Below are 23,873 nucleotides of genomic sequence, written 5' to 3' on the forward strand. Positions count from 1 at the left end.
AATTATAACAAAATAATTCACTTTTAAATCATTGTTGCTCTAAAATATTATATGTAGGGATCTCCAAAATAGTACTGGGATGAAGGCGTTTGTCTTGCCTGCACCCCACTCTGACCTCTCCCTGATTTGCATATGCTGCCCCCAGAGGGCCCTGTGCACAGACACAGCATTCACCCTTGAGTACCACTGGGAGTGGCCATGAAACCAAAAATCGAACCAAAAAATAATGTGTATAAGTGTATACTTTATGTTGCTTTTTGCTTTTTTTTATCTTTGCGTGTTCAGGAACTGAATCCAGGGTTTGACCCACACAGGGCAAGTGCTTTACTATAGAGCTTCACCCCTGGCCTGTTTCATTGCTCTTTTATAATATTCTCCCCCTCTCCCTCCCCTTCCTTTCCTTTATCATTTCTCTGGTGGTCAGGGTTACCCACCAAGTCGTAGTGCTCTGTCACTTGTTGCCATTGCAGTATTCATGGCTGTGGCATGCCAGAGGCCTCACACCTGTCATGACAGGAGTTCCCAGTGCCACAGTCTGCATGTGCGGTAGTGCCGGCCACACCCCAGCCCAGATCCACCCTAAGACTCCAGGCTCTCTCCTTCCTCTTTCCCTCCCTCTAGCTCTCCCTTCCTTCCTCGACTAGGGCCACACACCCCATAATACCCAACAGTTCGAGGGAGCCTGATGGCTTATGCTCGGGCCCACTGGTGCTGGGGGCTCCCCAGGCCACACAGGCAGTGCTTGGGGGTGCTGCGGTAGCCAGGATTGAACTCTGAACCTCCACCTGAACTCTCTCCCCATTGCTAGATTCCTCTTTAGATTCTGTTATCATTGTCCTTTTGTCCCACTGGAGAATGGAAGTAGATGTTGGGTCTGTTTATGGGTCATTTATCCCATGTCAGTGGGCTGAAGAGGTTTAAAGCAAAGACATTCAGGGCCAAGTAATGGCTAAATGAGTTAAATGCTTGCTTTGTATGCAAGAGGTAAAGATTCAATCTCTGGCACCACATGGTCCCTGGAGTGCAGCCAGAAGAGACTCTTATTCCCCGAACATAACCAGGTTTTGCCTCAAAACACAATAACATGCTAAAGAATTTCAGCTTTATACTTTTAAAAAATGGGTTTTTGGGCCAGAGCGATAGCATAGCAGGTAGGGTGTTTGCCTTGCACACAGCCAACCTGGGTTTGATCCCCGGCATCCGATATGGTCTCCTGAGCACTACCAGGAGTAATTCCTGAGTGCAGAGCCAGGAGTAACCCTTGAGCACTGCCAGTGTGACCCAAAAAGAAAATGGGTTTTGCATCTTCTTAGGAAAATGATGATGCACCACGGGACTCTGAGGTGATGACTTGGAATACAAATGAGGAACCTGCATGTGCAAAATTCACAAATGCCCATGAGACCAGCAGTTTGGACGCCAAGCATCTGCAGTTAACCCTTTCTCCCATCAACAGCAGCAGAGCCGTCGCTGCCACTGCCACCTCTCATGTCAACCTCACTGAAAACCACTTCCCCGGGGAAGCTTCCTGGGAAGCAAGAGAACTGGACACTGACACAAGGCAGTCAGGCCTATATCCAGCATGTCAGTGGGCTATGGATCCCGGCAGCATGATTGAAGAGTGCCTTGAAAAAAGAAGTTTTAAGAGAAACATTGAGTTAGTTGACTCTAGCCCTTGTCAGGAAATCATACAGAATAAAAAATACTGCACTAACATGATCCGTTGTAATCAGATGAGAGATTGTCACACAAATCAAAACACAGGCTTAACAACTGAAATCCAGGACCTTCAGCTTTCGGTACACAGAAGTCAGCAAAGTGACTCTGCAGATAAGGAAAACACCATCAGTGATTTTATCGATAAGGAGCAAACACCAGAAAAATCACCCATTCCAATGATAGCGAAAAATCTCCTGTGTGAACTGGATGAAGATTGTGAGAGTAATAAGAAGGATCACTTGAGTTCTAGTTTTCTGTATTCTGATGATGACAGAGCTTCTAAAACTATTTCTATGAACTCTGATTCCCCAGTTGCTAGCATCTCTGTAACACACAGTCCATTAGAAAAGCAATCCTTAGACCCAAATAAAAGCATAAGAGAGTCCTCTTTTGAAGACTCTCACTTGGAAGACCTACTTACTGTGTCACCTAGTGGCCAAGAAAATACCTTGCCCAGTGGGGACAAGAGTCCTGCGGTCCAAGAGGACAGTGACCAAAAAATGTTAGCTCCTGCTACTGAGGTGTTGAGAACATTAACCTCTAAGAGAAATGCTGTAGCTTTTCGAACTTCTAACAGTCACATTTACACATCCAATAACTCAGAACCATCCAAGATGAGCATTAATTCCTTAGATGCAATGGATACGTCATTTGCTTATAGTGGTTCATATCCCATGGCTATAACTCCAACTCCAAAAGGAAGATCTCATATTCCATATCAGGTATGTTAAAATTTACTAACGCACTATCCTATGTAGTAGTAGTAATAATAATGATGTAATAATAACAAACTGTTAAGGAGGAGCTACTTACCTCTCAGACTATGTGATATTAATTGTATAGTTTTATTCTGTTTGTTGGGAATCTATGGGTAGTTGGAAGTTTTAATATGGAAAAGAAAAGCTGTTGATAATGTTTATTTTTAACTACACTGATTGATGTCAGAGGCTTCCAAACTTATTTGGCCTCCTCCTTTTCAGAAACAAAATTACTCAGAGCTCCCTGAAAGTCTGTCATCTTTTTTGGGACGTGGGGTATTGGGGAGAAGAGGGTCACTGCTTACATCTGGCAACTCTACACAAGGGATCACTCCTGATAGTGCTCAGGGGAACCAAATGTAATGCCAGGGGATTGAACTGGGGCCAGTTGTGTGCAAGGCAACCTCCCGAAACCCTGTACTATCTCTCTGGCCCCCAAGTCTATCTTTAAGCAAGCAACCCCAGTTGGATCCAAGGCCCCCACGTCATTCTGAAACCCCCAGTGGCAATTCTGCTCTGTACTTCCACATACTTTTAATCATAGGTTTGTGTTTTTATTTATTTATTCATTTATTTTTGGTTTGGGGGCCACATCAGGAGATGTTCTGGGGTTACTCCTGGCTCTGAACTCAGGAATCACTCCTGGCAATGCTCAGGGGATCAGAGGGAATGTCCAAGATCAAGCCTGGGTTGGTCATGTGAAAGCAAGCCACTGTACTAGCTGTCCTGTCCCCTAGGGTTTATACACTTATAATCACACATTTTCACTTAATCACAGCAACTCTCTGAGGCACAGAATTAAGTTGCACTCTCCTACTTCTAAGAAGATTTAGAGGAGATTCAGGTCATCTCCTTATAGCAAAAAGAGTTGAAAATATGTTTTTTGTTTTGTTTTTATTTTTGGGTCACACCCGGCAATGCACAGGGGTCACTCCAGACTCATGCACTCAGGAATTACTCCTGGTGGGGTTCAGGGGACCATATAGGATGCTTGGAATCAAACCCAGGTCATCCACGTACAAGGCAAATGCCCTACCCGCTGTGCTATACTCCAGCCCTTGTTTTTGTTTTTAAATGTGGAGCCACACCTGGCAGTGCTTGGAGGGCAACCAGGGGCGCTGGTAGGCAGGGTGTGTGCATCCGGGGTCTCTTTGTAAGCCACGTGTTCTTGGCTACAGCTCCTTTACATTCAGTCATTTTTTTTTTTTAACCACAGCCTCCCTTTGATGATGGTTCCTAAACTTATATTATTAGTTCAAACTCAAGGAAATTTCCTGTGGGTTTTTTTTTTTTCATTGTTTCTTACATTTCCAGATTCTATTAGTGTGACTGGTACTTCAGAGTTACCGAGCTCAGTAGACATCAGCTTTTCCCAGTTTCTCGTACGGATGAGTCTGTGTTCAGAACTGGTCAAGAATTTGAGGATGTTGGCGCATATGCTGCCTGACACCATGTGGCTGAGCACATGTGTTGCCCACATGTGCTCTCCTGAGACGTGTGCTTTTCTTCTGTGGGGAAGCCCAAGACCACTTTTGAGCCCATCGTTTTCTACTTCCACTTTCTCTCCCTTCTCCCCTTCAAAGACCTCCAAATAAAATCCGGTTTTACTTCAAAAAAATAAAGGAATTGGGGGTGTGTTTTACACTCGGTGGCCTCACTTTTGTTTCTGACATCTCTGCTCACCGTAACAGGAAGTGAGGTATTAGCTCTTAGGGGTTCATCTCTGGAACTCATCAGCCCCCTGAGCATTGCCGGACTCCGTACCACTCAGGAGGGCCTTGGCAAACCCAAACCAGGATAACTGTCTCTTGAAACCCTCTCTGAACTCGCAGACCCCAAAACAAGCGATGGCAGAAACTCCGTACCGAACTCCAAAGAGTGTGAGGAGGGGAGCGGCCCCCATGGACGATGGGCGAATCCTGGGAACCCCAGACTACCTTGCGCCTGAGCTCCTGCTGGGCAGAGCCCACGGTAAGACACACGGCTCTTGAGTTTCTGAGTGCAGCCATCCAGTTTTCTTGGGAGGTAAAACTGCCTTCAACTTCTCCAGTATTTCTGTTACCTACAGTAAAAGTAAAGGACCCCGGTGTGGTTCTTTCTTTACATCTCTGACATGTGGCATAGGAGAGGAAGACACAGCTGGTGGTTCAGTCTCTCTGTGACCCAGAGGAAGCTACCTGCCACTCCCTTGGTTTCCTTTGTTCTTGCTGTCTCAGCTCTGTTCCAGCTTGGCATCAGGAATAGAGTCAGGCCTTGGTTTTATTCAACCTGTGGTGGCCTTTTCTTAGCTTCCAAGAAGAGCCGAGGCAGGGGCTAGAGCAGTAGCACAGCAGGTAGGGCTTTTGCCTTGCACGTGGTGGGAATCGACTCGGGTTTGATTCCCAGCGTTCTCTATGGTCCCCCGAGCACCGCCAGCAGTAATTCCTGAGTGCATGAGCCACAAATAGCCCCTGTGCATCACCGGGCATGACCCAAAAAAGCAAAAAAATAGAAAAAAAAAATGCCAAGGCAGAAATGAGCTAGCTTCTGGCAGAACTTAAGAATAGAAGGATTAGGGCGCAGGGAAGTGGGGGAAAGGGGGAAAAGAAATAGAAAAATGATGGGCTGGAGTGATGGAATAGCAGGTAGGGCACTTGCCTTGCACTCAGCTGACCCAGATTCGATCCTCAGCACCCTATATGGTCCCTCGAGCACTGCCAGGATTGATTTCCTGAGTACAGAGACACAGGAAGAACCCCTCAGCATCTTTAGGCGTGGCCCAAAGACCAAAAAATTAAACAAGAAGGATGCTGTTTTCACCTATCTTTCTTCCCTTTCTCTCTGTCCAGAGTTCTGCCTTCCTCTCTTTTGCACTGAGTGGCTTCTTGTAATTTTCAGGAGTCTCTACCAGAGTCCCTTGAACTAGATGAATCAAAGCTGCAGAAATGTCTTGCATCTTTGTTCTGGAGACTAGAATTCTAAGCTCAAGCGCTGCAGACCTGTGCTCGCTGCTGCCCACCCGGAAAGCCTCCCTTCCCTCGTCAGTCCTGCTGGTCTCCCGACAGCCCTTGGTGTTACCCAGCCTGCAGGGGCATCAGGGGGCCATGCATCTTACTGTGTGGCTGTGTTCTTAGAAGGATACCGGTCAGTGACTTAGGGGCCTTCCTGCTCCTGTATGACTCATGTGGAGCCAGTGGATCACAGCTGCCAGGACCTTTTTTCCAAATATGTCATATTGGGGGGCCTCAGATTTCAGATTTATAACATACTTTTTTCAAACCTTTTTCTTTAAAAATTTTTCTGATGATTTAGGTAATAGGATTCAGCGTTATTGACAAGTCCACTGCATGCAAGCTCACACACACACACACACACACACACACACACACACACACACACACACACAGAGCCTGGCCCTCTGGCACCATCTGGTCTTCATTCTCCCTGCTTGGTAATCAGTTTTGTGATGCAAGCTAATCATTATTCAATACTGTCTATTCCCTGGTTGGTTTTCTGTGTTTTTTCATTGTTGTTGTGTTTTGTTATTTTTGGGGGGCCACACACAGTGTGCTTAGCAGCTGAGCACTTAATCTTGCCTGGCCTTGCAGGAGCAAAATATAAGGCTCAAATTTCTCAGCTCTTGTTATTAGTTTCATCTAGATACCTAGTGATATGTTTTAAGTGTATTCTCTATAAAAGCCATTTTATATACTCTTTAAAACAATGAATACTAAAACACCATTTCTAATGAATAGCAACTCCCTGCTTCTTCCAGACCACAGGCCCAGGGAGTCCCTTCAAGCGTCTGTGTTTTACCTGGCATTGGCCTATTTCTATTACTTTGACTGGGAAGGCACGCCCAGATAGCTGTGCTCAAGGGACTGTGTGGTACCAGGCATTGGATCCAGGGCGCCTGCGTGCAAAGCATGAGCTCCTGCCCTTCCGGTTCTTTTTAGTAGGGTTTCCCCCAAAATTGCTCAGGGGCCAGCAGTGCTGGGGTTGGGGGGAGTGGGGCAGTTGTGCCAGGGACCCAACTCAGAATTCATCATGTGCCAGGCATGTACTTGAGCTCTGCCTCACCCCTCACCACCAGCCTTTCTCCCTATTTCTGAGTAGATCAAGGGGCACATTTAAGACACAGTTAAGTCGCCTTCCCCAACCCCCCTGGCGGTGCTCAGGGGACCATATGGGATGCTGGGAATCGAACCCGGGTCGACCGCGTGCAAGGCAAACGCCCTACCCGCTGTGCTATTGCTCCAGCCCCAGGGATTATGAGATTCTTGTCTGACTTTCTCAGGGACCATAGTACAGTAGGTTGGACAATTGCCTTGTCCATGGCAGACCCAGTTCAATCCCTGGCATTCCATATGGTCCCTGAGGTACTGCCAGGAGTGATCTCTGAGCCCAGAGCCAGGAGTAACCCCTGAGCACTGCTGTGTGTGGCCGAACACCCACCCATCCCTGCCGCCGCCAAAAAAAAGAATTTTATTTAAGAAATCTTCTAGTTAACTCCTCAAACTATAGTTTAAGTGAATATTTTTTTGTCAGTTTTTGTTAAGCTTATTCATGTTGACTAGCTGTTTGTTAATTGATAATCTGAATTTCTGGGGGGGAAAAGAGGAAATAATTACCACTTTGCAAATGAAACTAATTTTGGGTTTTGTGTCTTAGGAAACCAGAAGTAAACTTGGATGACTGCCTTGAATATACTCTCTATATGAATATTTAATTGATCAAACAGTTATAGAAAATGCTTGCAGGTCACTGTTTTTTGTTTTTATTTTTTTTAATTTTTTATTAGTGAATCACCGCGAGGTACAGTTACAAACTTATGAACTTTCATGTTTGTATTTAGTTTACATCCCTCTACCAGTGCCCATTCTCCTCCACCAATGATCCCAGTATCCCTCCCACCACCCCCATCACTGTTTCTCAAATTCTAGGTCCTGCAGTAGACTGGTGGGCACTTGGAGTCTGCTTGTTTGAGTTTTTAACAGGAATTCCACCTTTCAATGATGAAACACCACAACATGTATTCCAGAACATTCTGAAAAGAGGTGATTCTTCTTTTATCAATACAGATGAATTTATCTCTGTGTACCATTTTGAGCAATAATTAACTTGCTTGTTTGTATTTCTAGATATCCCTTGGCCCAAAGGTGAAGAAAAGCTATCTGATAGTTCTCAAAATGCAGTAGAAATACTTTTAACCATTGATGATACAATGAGAGCTGGAATGAAAGGTAAAGTTTTGTCCTTGTAAAGCCCTGATATGCTTCAGGTGAAGAATCCTAATAGTGATCTCAAATTCTAGTACAGATTGTCTAAATGCTAAATTGGTTTTACAATTTTCATTCTGGGGCCAGAGAGGTAGTACAGGGGATAAGCCAGTTTGAGTTCCGGCACCACATCTGGTACCCCAAGCACCAGCAGGAGTAATGGCCCCTAGGTGTGGCCTCACCCCCCCAAAAAAAATTTTATTTATTTCCTACTCTAAGTATGCTTTGATGTAGCTGCAGGTATTGTTCATTAAAATTCAATGTGGTCTAGTTGTGGTATTCACTCACTGAATTTTAATAATACTAAGCAAATCCCAGAAACCATCTTGTTAGTGTTTTAGATTTTTTTGAGCTCTGATGTTCTTAACTATCAACAAATAAAAGATTTTATTTATTAAATTTTTTTGGTCACACCCAGCGATACTCCTGGCTCTGCACTCAAGAATTGCTCCTGGTGGTGCTGTGGGGACCAGATGGGATGCAGGGGATCAAACCTGGGTCGACTGCATGCCAGGCAAATGCCCTACCCACTATACTATTACTCCAACCCTAAAGATTTTATTTTTTCTAATTTTCATTTTTCGTTCTATGTTTTCTTTTTCCTTTGGGGCTACACCCAGTGGTGCTCAGGACTTTATTTCTGGTTCTGCACTCAGGGACCACTCCTGGGGGAGCTTATTTAGTAGATATGTTATAGAGGTGCCGGTCACTGTCAGGGAAATTAAGGATGACAGAGAATGTTCTAGAATCAAAATCAGTGTAGATATTGAGATCACCCTGAAGGATAAGGATGGAACAGAGGAAAGAAAGGTTGTGAAGTAGAAGTGATAGTACATCGGAGACAGTGTTTCCCTTGCATGTGGTCAACCTGGGTTCGATCCCCAGCATCCCATATGGTCCCTTGAGCACCACCAGGAGTGATTCCTGAATGCAGAGCCAGAGGTAATCCCTGAACACTGCCAGGTATGACCCAAAAAGGGGAAAAAAGACACATAGCAAAGCAGGATAGTGGAGGAGAATATCATTCTGAAGTCATGTAAGACTCAGGAGGCCAGAGATATAAATAAATAGTCAGCCCTAAGAGAGGCCTCGTGAGTCATGGGACATGAGCAGTGTGGAAGCTGTCCAGGGCCAGGGAGAGGACATGCTTTCATTGGTCACCAAATTAGCTTCTGTGCTAAGAGGCACATGGCAAGAACATTCGGTTTCCATTTGGGCAAGTCATTTGCTGAGATGACAAATCCTGTGAGATACAGGATGATACCCCATGGGCCATTATGAGGCTTGGGTATGATAGACAATATGTTCAGCTAACTTTCATGACACTGACATAATAAAGTAGGGGAATATCTGTAAGATACTTTCTTTGTCTTGTCTGTAAAATAGTACTAACTGGTGATGTCACAGTATTCCTTTGTGTCGTATGTTTTTCCTAAGAGCTGAAGCGCCATCCCCTCTTCAGTGGTGTGGACTGGGAAAATCTGCAGCATCAATCTATGCCTTTCATTCCGCAACCAGATGACGAAACAGACACATCCTACTTCGATGCCAGAAATAATGCTCAGCACCTGACCGTGTCTGGATTCAGTTTATAGCACAGATGTTTTCCTCTTAGTCTAACTTCATGTTCTAGAACAAGTTTGTATAGGTATATCCTCCTTAGCACTTCATTGATGTAAAGGTAAAAAAGCTCATTATTTTACATGGGTCAGTGAGCTTTTTGACATATGTTACAGCTTCCACGGGGTTTAAAGGTAATCAGGGGTCTACTCATTAATTTAACTGAATCACAGAATTGTGTATATATGTGTACATAGCTTGTCAATGCTCTTATTTATTCTATGACTGCACTTTATGACATTTAATGTTTCCACAAAGATGTAATACACTGTCACATTAGAAAATGATTGAGCTTGATTTTCTTTTTCGCTTCTCATTGACTTTTGTTCACTAATTTAGTATTAAAATAACAAAAAAAGATAGGGCTAGAGAGAGAGTATAATGTGTAGGGTTCTTGCCTTACATGTGACAGACCCAGGTTTGATCCCTGGCATCCCATATGACCCCCCTCCCCCATTCCCCAGGAGTGATTCCTGAGCATGGAACCAGGAGTAAGCCCTGAGAACAGTCAAGTGAGACCTAAAAACCAAGAGGAAAGAAAGTACCATGATCTCTTGTAAAAGCTGTAGCTTCAAGGGTGATCATTTAAATGTGAATGTGACCTCGGAAAGATAGCTGGGAAATCTCTTCCCTCATTAGTGTATCTCCTGTGGGAAATGAGGAATAAACAAAAGCACTAAGCTTCTAAATAACCTTAGTGAGAGCAGTTTTGCTGCCTTAACAAACTGCTTCTGGTATCTTCTCTACAGCTACCTGTCTGTTAAAAATAAGTAGTACCAGAAAGCTCAGGTGTGGTAGACAATAACAATTTTAATAGCCTGTCCAATTTTAATTTTTCAAAATGTGATGGTTTAGAATCAGAGCTTAGAATTATGGTTTACATCTTAAATTGGTTTGTTTGTTTTTTGTGTGTGTTTTTTTTTGGGGGGGGCACACCTGGCAGTGCTAGGGGAAGGGGTTAGCCATATAGTGCTGGGGACTGAACCCACAGCCTCCTCTCCAGCCTACATCTCGAAAATGTATTTAAAAGACACGCAATAGGGGCCGGAGCGATAGCACAGCGGGTAGGGCGTTTGCCTTGCACGCGGCCGACCCGGGTTCGATCCCCGGCATCCCATATGGTCCCCCAAGCACTGCCAGGAGTAATTCCTGAGTGCAAAAGCCAGGAGTAACCCCTGAGCATCGCTGGGTGTGACCCAAAAAGCAAAAAAAAAAAAAAAAAAGTAAAAGACACGCAATATTACTACAAACAGCTTGGTCTTAAAAACTAACTTTTGCTTCATAGGTATAATTGCACATGCTTAAAGTAGATTATCTTTCAGCATCATTCTTTAAACTTTTAAAGTTTACACATATATACATACACACACACATATGCACACATTAAGCAAATTTAACCCCCAAAAGATCAAGTTCATATTTAAATATACCATATGTAAATTTTCTATTAAATTGTATTGCTTTTGCATAATGGCCTTAGTGTGTTTATTTTCCACTGTCTTTTCAGTAAGAACCAGTTACAATGTAGTTCTCAAAAATGACACAATTCCAGAACTGTTACATGAAAGCTAAACCATGATAGCCAGTGCTATATAATTGACTCCATGGTGAAATGGTCCTACTGAGCTTGCTGCAGTGAGAATGATTTAGATTTAATGTTTCTGGGTACAGTCTTCAAGTAAAATATTAAAAATACACGTTAACCCATCAAAAAATGGGGCGAAGAAATGAACAGAAACTTTACCAAGGAAGAAATACGAATGGCCAAAAGGCACATGAAAAAGTGCTCTACATCACTAATCATCACAGAGATGCAGATCAAAACAACCATGAGATACCACCTCACACCACAGAGACTAGCACACATCCAAAACAACAAAAGCAACCGCTGTTGGAGAGGAAGTGGGGAGAAAGGGACCCTTCTTCACTGCTGGTGGGAATGCCGACTGGTTCAGCCCTTCAGGAAAACAATTTGGACGATTCTCAAAAAATTAGATATTGAACTCCCATTTGACCCAGCAATACCACTGCTGGGAATATATCCCAGAGAGGCAAAAAAGTATAATCGAAACGACATCTGCACATGTATGTTCATCGCAGCACTGTTTACAATAGCCAGAATCTGGAAAAAAACCGAATGCCCCAGAACGGATGACTGGTTGAGGAAACTTTGGTACATCTATACAATGGAATACTATGCAGCTGTTAGAAAAAAGGAGGTCAAGAATTTTGTAGTTAAGTGGATGGGCAGGAAAAGTTTCATGCTGAGTGAAATGAGTCAGAAAGAGAGAGACAGACATAGAAAGATTGCACTCATCTATGGTATATAGAATAACAGAGTGGGAGACAAACACCCAAGAACTGTAGAAATAAGTACCAGGAGGTTGACTCCATGGCTTCGAGGCTGGCCTCACGTTCTGGGGAAAGGGCAACTCAGAGAAGCGATCACCAACTATAATGTAGTCGAAGGCCATGTGGGTGAAGGGAGTTGCGGGCTGAATGAGGGCTAGAACTGAGCACAGCGGCCACTCAACACCTTTATTGCGGGCCATAGAAGCTAAATAGAACAGAAGGGAATGCCCTGCCACAGTGGCAGGGTGGGGTGGGGGGGAGATGGGATTGGGGAGGTTGGGAGGGACGCTGGGTTTACGGGTGGTGGAGAATGGGCACTGGTGAAGGGATGGGTTCCCGAACTTTGTATGAGGGAAGCATAAGCACAAAAGTGTATAAATCTGTAACTTTACCCTCACGGTGATTCTCTAATTAAAAATAAATAAATTAAAAAAAAATACACGTTAAGCTAACAAGTTTCATCATTCTCTTACATCATGTAGAAACAGGGTTTGTTTCTTTTTACCTTGCTTTTACATTATATTCATATAGTAGAAAGAGGAATGGCTTTGGAACCAAGTATAAGTGGTTTAAACCATTGCTTTGTTCACAGTAAGAGGCCACAGGCACATTTAACTCAACTACTATCTAGTTGGCAGATTAATAAAAACAGGCCAATTCTTTCAGGAAATTGTTCAGAACATCAGACTTATCAGGAACTTGAAACATTACTCAATAATTGGGGAAATATATATTGTTCCCAATATAAGAGATAGTGCCTGTAGCGTGGTACAGAGACATGTTCAGTGGCACAGCACATGCCTAGTGTGCTGGATCTGAACCCCAACATTGCAAAACAGAAAAGTTTTTGTTCAAGTCAAGCATGTAAAGAAAAAGTCACACAGAAGCCTGAGCTGGTATAAGACATCCCTGTGTGCTGATGCCACCAAGTCCCTGTGGAGAGCCACACGGAGCTGATCCTAGTAAAATCCCCAGCACCCCTTGGTATCCCGGGTACCCCTGATCTCAGAGCCAAGAGTAATCTCTACACACACACACACACACACACACACACACACACACACACACCCCCCAAAAAGTACCCACAGCACCCCAGTTGTACCAACCTCTAACGAGTTTTCATAGAACCACCAGACCTGAGAATGTAGATAAGGGACTCCAACCCAACCCTTTTAGTCAACTCAAATGCACCCAGTCCAAACTCTGAACCCACACAGTGCAGCAGCACAATGGATGCATTTATAATGGGGGAATCATGTGTTCACCCCGAAACCTCTCCTGCCCCTCCTTTTTAAAAAAAAAATTTTATTAGTGAATCAACGTGGGGGTACCATTACACTTACAAACTTCATGCTTGCGTTTCAGTCATACAATTATCGAGTACCCATCCCTCCACCAGTGCCCATTCTCTACCACCAATGGTCCCTGCATCCCTCCCACCACCCTCACCCCGTAACCCCCACCCCACCCCACCCTGCCCCTATGGCAGGGCATTCCCTTTTACTCACTTTCCTTTGGGTTGTTGTGGTTCGCAGTAGAGATATTAAGTGGCCTGCCCCTCCTTTTTGTTGTTCGCTTGGGTTTGTTTTGTTTTTTGGGCCACACCTGGTGATGCTCAAGGGTTACTCCTGGCTCTGCACTCAGGAATTACAACTGAAGGGTTCAGTAGATCGTATGGGGCGTCGAGGATTTAACCCGGGTGAGACAAGCACTCTACCTGTCTACTATTGCTCTGGCCCCCAAGCTCAACAGGTTAGAATGCATGCTTTGCATGCAGGAGATCTGGGTTCAATTCCTGATACCACATGTTCCCTAAGCAGGTGTTTATAGTGAGAGTAAAGGAGAATGCAAGAGGCGGACCTCTCTGCACCTTTACTCTTTACTATTTAGGGTGCCAAGAGGGCCCAGGATCGGATTGCAAAACAAGCACATTAAACTCTTGTGATAACTCTTTGGCCCCTATTTGCTTAATCTGGTTTTTGTTTGTTAGTTTGTTTGGGGGCCATACCTGACTGTGTTCAGGGGTTACTCATGGCTCTGCACTCGTGAATTACTCCTGGCAGTACTCAGGGAATCATATAGGATGCCGGGAATCACACCCATGTCTGCCCATGCAAAAGGCAAACACCCGCCCACTGTACTATTGGTCTGGTCCTTTTTGCTTGATTTTTTTAAATGACCAAATGTAATCCCATCCGCAGTTCTTTCCCAGTTGTTTCAATAACCTCTCAGAACAGTGAGATGTACCTGTCTACCAATTTCATTGATCCTTGATTCATTTTTCCTATCTGACAACATCTCCTCTAGACTTCTGACCTGCTCTGAATTTACTCCCCCTGTGTCTGGCACTTTCCTCTCTTAGTCTGCTTCCTATTCTCAAGGTAATCTGGTTTTTTCTCTATTTTTCTTGTTTTTATTTATTTCACAAAATCACAGCATTAGATTTCCTTTTTTTAACAGTTACATGTCTATCTAGCAGAACACTGATACTTAAAGTGAGATGTTAGCTAACATCATACTTACCACTATCTGTAAAAATTACAAGTTACATATATATATATTTATATATATATATTTTTTGCTTTTTTGGGGGGGATCACACCCAGCGATGCACAGGAGTTACTCTTGGCTTTGCACTCAGGAATTACTCCTGGCGGTGCTAGGGGACCATATGGGATGCTGGGAATCAAACCCGTGTGGGCCAAGTGCAAGGCAAACACCCTACCCACTGTGCTATTGCTCCAACCCCAATAAGTTATATATTTATATTTTAATCGAGAATCTCCCACTATTTTCCAGCTCAGACCAACTGCATATATTTAAGTTGTCTAGTTTAAAGATGCATGGACACAGGTGACTGTGGGAAGCTACCTCTTTAATGAAAACTAAGGTTTTGACTTGATTAAAAACATTCTTAAACAAATGAGTTATATTTCATATCTGCTTGATAGCACTGATACTTGGGGAATGAGGCATGATTTACCTTATATGAATTCCTATTATTTACTCTCCCTTAATCGATAGCATATAACCACAGTACTCCTAACCATAACAAGTAATGAGAGTCATGGCATTTCTCATTAACTTTTTATTTTTAACTTAATTTGACAGTAAAGAAAAAAAAATCATTAAAAAAGATACCATAGCTGTTAATTTAAATTTTTAATGAGGTTCTCATTAAACAAAGCAGTAATACTATACCCTATAATTACATCTTTTTATATAACAAGAGCTGTGTGCAAAGTGCTTTTCAAACTACAAAATAAAACTTTGGAATAGGTTTCAAATGATTATCCTAGGAGTTCGTTACCCTTCACATCCCGCAATTAATCACAACTGCTTATATTCTTAATCTGCATTTTATTTACTCATATACTAAGAGTCACCTATTGCATATACAAGACTGACATCTAATTTTTTACAAATAATCCCTGATCCAGAGGTCAAAACTTTATTTTATATATAATTCAGTTACCTGCTTCATTTTTTCCCCTAAGTAAAAAGGACAGTTTTAAAAATGTAAATATTAATAGATCTTCTTAGACAGACACACTTTCATCAGGATGGAATTTTTAAAAATCAAGTTACATGAAAGAAAAAAGGAGTCATGGAGAAAAGCATCTTATACTTTTGTCTTCAGGCAAACGAAGATCTACCCTCAAAGGCATGGGTTACTTATTTCCCTCTTATTAAAAATACTTTTGAACATATGAAGGTAAAACCAACATTTAAAATTACTTGCTACGTAGTTTTCAAATAGAGAAACTTTTAAAGCACACATACATCCAAATAAGCCAGGAATTTTAGTATCTTCTGAAAATAATAATTTTCTAAACCAAGCCTTCAAGAATCTAATTACCATCTTCTTTCAAGACTAAATGAAGGGAGCTATGAAAAACAGACTCAATTTTCATTAGTTGGGTGTGCCTTATGCATAGGCATCATGGCCTGTGAGCATGCAAATCCTTCTAATTGCCCTGTGAAATAGGAGTATGTCAACTGTCATAGCCTGAAGGAAAATCAGAGGCACTAAGAGGTTAAGAGTCTAGTCTGCAGAAATTACCAGTTACAGAAAAGTTATTTTCACGTGTTTCCTTTTTGACCTTTGTAAAAACAGTATAAATAAGTTTTCACTTATATTTCAAAGCACCCTATGAAGCAGAGACAAGATATCTATAGTTAAAATGATTACAAAGGAATAAATGTATATGACTGGATAAAAATCTTATTGATGATTTGCAGGCTCAGGATACAGTTTATCTATTTTAAGTCCATTCTTCATCATTCCTATCAGCAGGTTATGCCTATTCTGCGATCATTTATAAAAAGTAAGCCTAGAGCACTGGGTCTCTACTTTGTAATTAATGCTTGATCACTCATCAGGACTCTGAATGCCCAAAAAGATATGGGCAGCCCAAAAGATATAGTGGTGTGAAAGATTCTTCTAGCAATTTTCTACTACGTTGATGTGGCAATTCAGTAAATAAGATATAAAGCATAGTTAACATCTCATTTGAAATTGACTCCTGTTTTGTATTCTTTTTCACATTTAATTTAGAAAATGTAAATATCCAGTTATAAATCTGATCTCATCCTAACAACTGTACCTTGGAGAAGCAGCTTCTATTTCTCTAGGGGAGATAATCAGGTAAACGTGTTACCGAACAATAATTAATAATTTAATGTCCTTCAAGTTCAAGGGTAGGGCAAATCTAGGATGGCTACTTATAACCTAGGTCAGACTGATTATTCAAGTATAAACAACATTAGTCCTTAAAATGTTATCATCTGTGTAGTGCAAAATATACATATATGTATATAACTGAACTACAGGACAACAGAAAGAAATATAATCAGCACAAACTAAGATTTTTCTTGTGAACTCCACAATCCATTTCATTCCAAGGTCTTCCAAGCCCAAGGGTCTTGAGTAAAATACATTTTTTCAATTCAGTTTTCTTGAAAAAAAGAAAAGTCAGTTTCCTATTAATATAGATGTAACTTGAAGAAAAAACACATCCAAGCCAATGAAATTTATGAATAAAAACCTGAATCATATCCAAATTTAGAATGACCATAAACTAGAAATTAAAAAATTACAAGTAGTTCACTCAATTCCAAATTGAATCAATTTGGAATTCCAAATGTTAACGCTATCAACTAGTTCGCAATACATAATTTACAATTACATTTCTCTTCTCAGAGCTTCTGGATTTTCCTCCTTTTCTAGTTTGTTTTAGCAATTCCATTTTGGAGGAATTATTTCATAAACCCATCAATTATTTCATAAACCTATAAATAAGTTTATATTATTTATTTCAAGGTGCCCTATGAAGCAGAGACAAGATATCTACAAGTTAAAATGATTACAAATGAATGTATGTAACGATAAAAATGCAGTGACTGGATAAAAATTTTCTATCAAAAATGGAAAGTAGTGGGGGCTGGAGCGATAGATAGCACAGCGGGTAGGGCGTTTGCCTTGCATGCAGCCAACCCAGGTTCAATCCCCAGCATCCCATATGGTCCCCTGAGCACTGCCAGGAGTAATTCCTGAATGCAGAGCCAGGAGTAACCCCTGTGCATCGCCAGGTGTGACCCAAAAAGCAAAAAAAAAAAAAGGAAAAGTAGTGAAACAAGGAAGTGAAATGAAACCACAAAAAATGGGTAAATGTGCAATAGGAACTATTCGCGTAATCTTGTGTATTAGTTTTCCGCTCATTCCCAAGAAGCTGGAGATTCAAAGTTAAATAAGACATGCTACCAGCTTTCATAGAGCTCTTGGTTTAGCTGAGTCTGGGTGGGGGAGCATATAAACCAATAATTATAAAATGTGATCGCTTCGATAAGAGCAGAGAGAGAGCAATTAAAGAAGAGCCGGCTTGTTTACCCGAGACACCACAATCACACATGATCTAGGTTTGGGGAAGAAAAGGTCCCCTGGCGGTAAGAGTCTCAGACCCTCCCCCGGGAACCCAGAAGCCAAAAATCGAGTTAAACTGTTGGACTAACAGACTCACTGCTCTCCTCTTTAGAAACGCTCTTATGCAACCCTCTGGGCAAAAGTGCCATTTAGAGAACCAGGTGGGTCCTTGGCCTCTGCAGAAACCCTCTTAGGCTCACTGCGTTGGCAGGAGTGTCACTTTCAGAGCAGCACTCACCCCACAGGGCACCTGGAGTGCCAAGGAAGATGGGCTTGGAAGAAAATAACTGAAATATTAACAAAGGCTGTGGGCGGCTCTAAGGACCACAAACGCCTCAAGGGTGTTTGGCAGAAGCCTTGGGTCTGAGGGAACAGAGAGTGACACTGATCAGGAGCTCACATGGCATGCGTAATGCGTATTGCCTTCCTCCCCCTCCCCCTCCCCCTCCCTCCCCCTCCCCCTCCCCTCCCCCTCCCCTCCCCCTCCCCCTCCCCTCCCTCCCTCCCTCCCTCCCTCCCTCCCTCCCTCTCTCTCTCTCTCTCTCTCTCTTTCTTTCTTTCTAGAAAAAAAAGCAACCTGAGAAATGCTGGGTCTGGTGTAATGAGAGAAGTTTAGCTACAGAAAAGAGATTCTGGAACAGGAGGTAGCTGGGCTTTCCCTTGCCTGTCACTCCGCTCTAGTGAAATCTTCTACCCCTCCTTAGGAGCTTGATTCCTCCTTTTGAGGCCGGAACCATTTGCCCCAGAATGTTCCTCCTGAGCTTTGGCCCCCAGCTCTAAGGTTTTTTTTTTTTTTCCTGACTCTTACCAAAAGCTCCCCTGTTCCCCAGGGAAATACATGACAGCAAATTTATGTGTCTGGGCAAACTGGTAAAGAGGATCAAAACGGGCTGGAGGTATAGCACAGCGGGTAGGGCGTTTGCCTTGCACGTGGCCGACCCGGGTTCAATTCCCAGCATCCCATATGGTCCCCTGAGTACTGCCAGGGGTAATTCCTGAGTACAGAGCCAGGAGTAACCCCTGTGCATTGCCAGGTGTGACCCAAAAAGAGAGAAAAAAAAAAAAAAGAGGGTCGAAACATCCTTCAAAGCATTGGTGCAAACACAGTCTGAGCAAGTGCACAGGTGTGCGTGTGGCATCTCATGTGTGGGGTTAGCGGGGGACTATCAGGTTGGGCAAGTGGACAGAGGTGGAAGGGCAGCAGCTGCTAGAACTTGTTTGGAGTAGGAAGTCCGCAGGTGCTGCTGTTCTTATCACAAAGAGAATGAACAGCCCGATTCACTGGAGAGAGAATGCGAGTCATCTCTCCGGCTAGGTGGGTGGAGGGCCACACCCAGCCGTGCTCAGGACTGGTTCCTGGCTCTGTGCTCAGGGTTCATTCCCGGCAGGCTCCAGGAACCAGATGGGGTGCTGATCAAATCTGGGGTGGGCTGAGTGCAAGGCAAATGCCCTACCTGCTGTACTATTGCCCTGGTATGACATGACAATCTCTTATTTTAAAATTAATATTCATTTTGCTTGAGGGGGGAATCAAACAGTAGATCTTCAGCATCAATTTTTTTCTGTTAAAATAATTATTTCTCTGTATAGAAATTTTTTTATATGTAGTCATTTGTTTTCCAACTAACAGAGTATTATCTCTGTCTACATGCATATTTATTAAATAGCGTGAAAGCTTTTCTATGTCTCTTGGTATTTCAGTTTGCAATTCCACCAGGTGTGGGCATTCACTCATGTACCAGCATACATTCAACGGAAAGTTACTACAGCCCAGCCACTACACTAGAGGATGAGGTTCAGGCTGGGGAGGAGGAGGTACAGAATGGCCACTGCCTTGGGGGATGAAGATGAGGCTGAGGAGGAGGAGGTACAGGATGGTCCCCTGCACTAGGGTACACACATTCCCTCCTGCTCACTTTCTGTACCTAATTGAACTTCTAGAGTTTTCTCTTCCTTTCTTTTTTCTTTTTTTGGCCTTTTGGGGTCACAACCGGCGATGCTCAGGGGTTACTCCTGGCTCTGCACTCAGGAATCACTCCTGACGCCAGGGATCCAACATGGGTTGGCCGTGTGCAAGGCAAATGCCCTCCCCACTGTACTATAGCTCCAGCCCTCTCTTCCTTTCTAATACATAATCTTTTCTCCAAACTACAGACAGGTAGTTCTCTAGTTTTCATTCCAATAAATGTCAATGAAAGCACTGTAAACACTGCCAGAATAATAATAATAATAATAATAAGCCTAAATCACCTCCAAGACCAGTACTTACTTGCATATCAAATACAGTTTTCTCTCTAACATTTTTTACATACATAAAGCGGATTAAAAAAAATACTATTACCGGGGCTGGAGCAATAGCACAGCGGGTAGGGCGTTTGCCTTGCACGTGGCCGACCCGGGTTCGAATCCCAGCATCCCATATGGTACCCTGAGCACCGCCAGGGGTAATTCCTGAGTGCAAAGCCAGAAATAACCCCTGTGCATCGCCAGGTGTGACCCAAAAAGCAAAAAAAAAAAAAAAAAAAATACTATTACCTTACCAAAATGCAGTTGTACAGAGTCAAATAACTTGAAATTAGGAAGGACTGGCTAGATACTTAACATATGGTGAGGAACTTGATAAAGATTCAACAACAAAACAGAAAATTGAAATAGAAAGTTTCCCCAAGAGAGATCTGTGAATAGCTTGACAAAGATGCGTAGGACAAGTGGTATATGCTTTGACTAGTAACAGACCAAAAAATTGAGAAAACTAAGAATTTCGATAAATATCTGTGAACTGCTGAAGCAAAGTGCAATTGGTTTTGGGGCTTTAGTGAAGTGGCCAGGTACTTCGACCTTAACATAAATCATTACTAAAATATTTTGTCCTTTGCCAAACTTCTTCTCTCTCCAATCCCTGACTTCTCTTTGAAATGCAGTGTAGAATAAGTAAACACCTGGCTTGGGCTCCACTCCACCCTGCTGGTTATATCTTCAACTATTCCAGAGTGAAAAAAAAAAGGATTTTCTTTCTTCCTCTGATTACCAGGAATATTTTAATTTACAACAATATATAGTAGTACTAAACTCAACATCTAATGGAGAAATTTTAAATGGGTGAGAGCAGAACAGCAAGGCCCATAATGAAGGCCTTTGGAGAGCCAGTAGAGTGGGTGGGGCACTGGCCTTGCTTGCCATCGCCCTGTTTGCCTGCACTGTACATGGCCCCTGGAACACCATCATGAGTGACTCCTGAACACAGAGCCAGGATTAAGCCTGAACATAGGTGGGTTTGGTTCCAAATCCCAATAATAATAGTAATTTAAAAAAAATAAATAGAATGAGGGGCTGGAGCAATAGCACAGTGAGTAGGGCGTTTGCATTGAACACTGCTGACCTGGGTTCCATTCGCAGCATCCCATTTGGTTCCGCGAGCACTGCCAGGAGTAATTCCTGAGTGCATGAGCCAGGAGTAACCCCTGAGAATCGCTGGGTGTGACCCAAAAAGCCAAAAAACAGAACAAAAGCCTGATATCTCAACAGCTGAAATGTCATTATATGTAAACACACTCCTTTTCTGGCCTCCCAAGGGATGCTCAGGCCACGTGGATGTACCACCAGCAATTCTCAACCAACCAAGTCAGTGATTCAGTGTCAGAGCCCAGGCGATGCTCTTGGGCCCGCAGGGCTGGGGTACCCAGGCCACCCAAGAAGTGCTGGGAGTCTCCAGGGCTCCAGGTGGCATTTCGAGGGGCACCATGGCATGCCAGGAACCAAATCTGGTGCAGGTATGTACCATAACACTGTACCATCTTTTGGCCCCCAATATGCATTTTTCCCCCTTATCTGTTTTTACTAAACTAAAAACGGTGATAAAAACCAAAAAAACATAATCACCAAGGTCATCAGTGATAAGAAAAAGTTGTTTGGGGCCGGAGCGATAGCACAGCGGGTAGGGCGTTTGCCTTGCACGTGGCCGACCCGGGTTCGATCCCCGGCATCCCATATGGTCCCCCAAGCACTGCCAGGAGTAATTCCTGAGTGCAAAGCCAGGAGTAACCCCTGAGCATCGCTGGGTGTGACCCAAAAAGCAAAAAAAAAAAAGTTGTTTATCTACAAAAAGTAGTTCAGGGGCTGGAGCACTAGCACAGCAGGTAGGACTTGCCCACAGCCAACCCGGGTTCGAGTCCCAGCATCCCATATGGTCCCCTGAGCACTGGCAGGAGTAATTCCTGAGTGCATGAGCCAGGAGTAACGCCTGTGCATCTCCAAGTGTGACCCAAAAAGGGAAAAAATAAAGTAGTTCAGCTTACACAGCATTGAACAATTAAGGTTTTCTGGAACTGAAGAGTTCGGATATCAGGTAATTTCTAACCCAATTTCACAGTACTTTCAAGGATTCTAAATTATTATTTAGCCCTATCTGAGCTATCTCTTGCCACCTCAAACTGGATTTCTGACCCTCATATTAGAATAATCCATTATTTTAAATTAACCACAAGGGCAATAATTATTCTGAGCTGTCAGTGACTATGTTTCAAAGGCAGGGCAAAGAGGTGAGTATTACTAGGCAGTATTGTTTACTCACCTGCTGTCTTTTAACATTAGAAAAGAGTACAAAATAAACATCAAATTTTAAGAGCACTATTACTTAATAAGTCAGAAAAAGTAAGCCTGAAGTCATCTTCTCATTGTTGCCTAAGTTGAAGGTAAACAAGTGTATCAAATAATCTTAATAAAAAAAAAATTTTTTTTTTTTTGCTTTTTTGATCACACCCGGCGATGCACAGTGGTTAATCCTGGCTCATACACTCAGGAATCACCCCTAGCGGTGCTCGAGGGACCATATGGGATGCTGGGAATCGAACCCGGGTCAGCCGCGTGCAAGGCAAACGCCCTACCCCTTAAGCGAAAATTTTTTTTTTGTTTTTGTTTTTGGGTCACACCCGGCGATGCACAGGCGTTACTCCTGGCTCTTCACTCAGGAATTACCCCTGGCATTATGGTTCTAATCCCAGCACCCCATATGGTCCCCTGAGGTAGGAACCTACCTCAGGGGACCATATGGGATGCTGGGATTAGAACCCAGGTCGGCCGAGTGCAAGGCAAACGCCCTACCCGCTGTGCTATTGCTCCAGCCCCCTTAAGCGAAAAATTTTTAAGTCCAAGGAATAGTTAGAAATCCAGCAGACATCATTCCCAATGTAGTTTCAGACAGATTAGTGTAAAACAGTCCATAAAAATACACTAGTACTAATAAAATGGACAAATTCCCTACTGAAAGTTCTATCTATTCTAAATCATCAGAGTATACATAGCTTTTGAAAGAGTAAAAGTATTGTATTACCTTCTCCTTCTTTGATAATATAAATGCACCAACCATTGGGCAATAAAAGGCCATATTATAGCAAAAGTTAATGCACCAGGAGACATCTCAAAGGGCCACCAAGACGGTCTCTGAAAAAGTAAATTATCTGGTCACGAAGGTATTACATATGCATACATGAACTTAAGAAACAAAAATAACTATAATTTTTAATATAAATAACTAATAAAAAATCTAAGTTCATCTCAAAGAGAAGAGTCTGGTTTTACAACATAATTTAGTTAAGTAGAATTTCAGGGTTACTACATACTTAAATACAAAACAAATATGTCAGTAATTCACTTTCTCCTTCCTTCCCTGCTCTTGGGTCCTACCTGGAGGCCTCAAGGACTTCTGTTCCAGGCACAGAGGTCACTCATGGTGTTGCTCAGGGAGCCACATGGGGCCAGGGATTGAACCCAAGCCTCCTACATGAAAAGCATGTGTTCTGACCCATTGGACAATCTCTCCTCCCACCCCCCATCCTTTCTTTTCTTTTTTATTTTGGTGTTGCAGTGCTGAGGACAGAACCCAGGGCTTCAAATGTGCAAGTCATATGGTTCTACATCCCAGGTTCCTGCAAATTATATATGTCTGTGTGTGTATAATTTTATATATTTGTTTATTTATATATTATATCATATATTTATAAATGTTTATTTATATATGTTTATTTATTTTTGAGCTGATACCACTTATGCTTTAGGTGGACAGTGCAATGCACTGCAGCACAGCCAACATCGGCCTGCCAGTATCTGTCATCACTGCCCTTAGGTCCCTTCCCAAATAGTCTTTCTTTCCCTCCCTACCCCGACACACTTGGAGACCTCAGGTTTGCTGTTAAAGGGGTAAAGGGGGAAAAGAAATTGGGGGTGGGAGGATGGGTCAGCCACACT

General features: G+C 42.9%; 1 protein-coding gene across 15 annotated transcripts in view; it reads right to left on the bottom strand.

The window, feature by feature from the left end:
• Positions 1–23,873, bottom strand: part of ACBD5 (acyl-CoA binding domain containing 5) — a 74,599-nt gene that overhangs the window by 15,446 nt on the left and 35,280 nt on the right. For 11 of the 15 annotated variants that reach the window (XM_055146813.1, XM_055146811.1, XM_055146808.1 and 8 more), the window contains one exon: positions 22,960–23,069. In XM_055146813.1, the coding sequence (XP_055002788.1) occupies positions 22,960–23,069 (110 nt within the window). Of the gene's footprint in view, positions 1–14,777; positions 16,666–22,955; positions 23,070–23,873 lie in introns of those variants that run through there. The other 4 variants (XM_055146819.1, XM_055146820.1, XM_055146821.1 and 1 more) reach the window with 2 other exon arrangements.

The sequence above is a fragment of the Sorex araneus genome, chromosome 9 (genome assembly GCF_027595985.1).
Source record: "Sorex araneus isolate mSorAra2 chromosome 9, mSorAra2.pri, whole genome shotgun sequence".
Classification (NCBI taxonomy): Eukaryota; Metazoa; Chordata; class Mammalia; order Eulipotyphla; family Soricidae; genus Sorex; species Sorex araneus.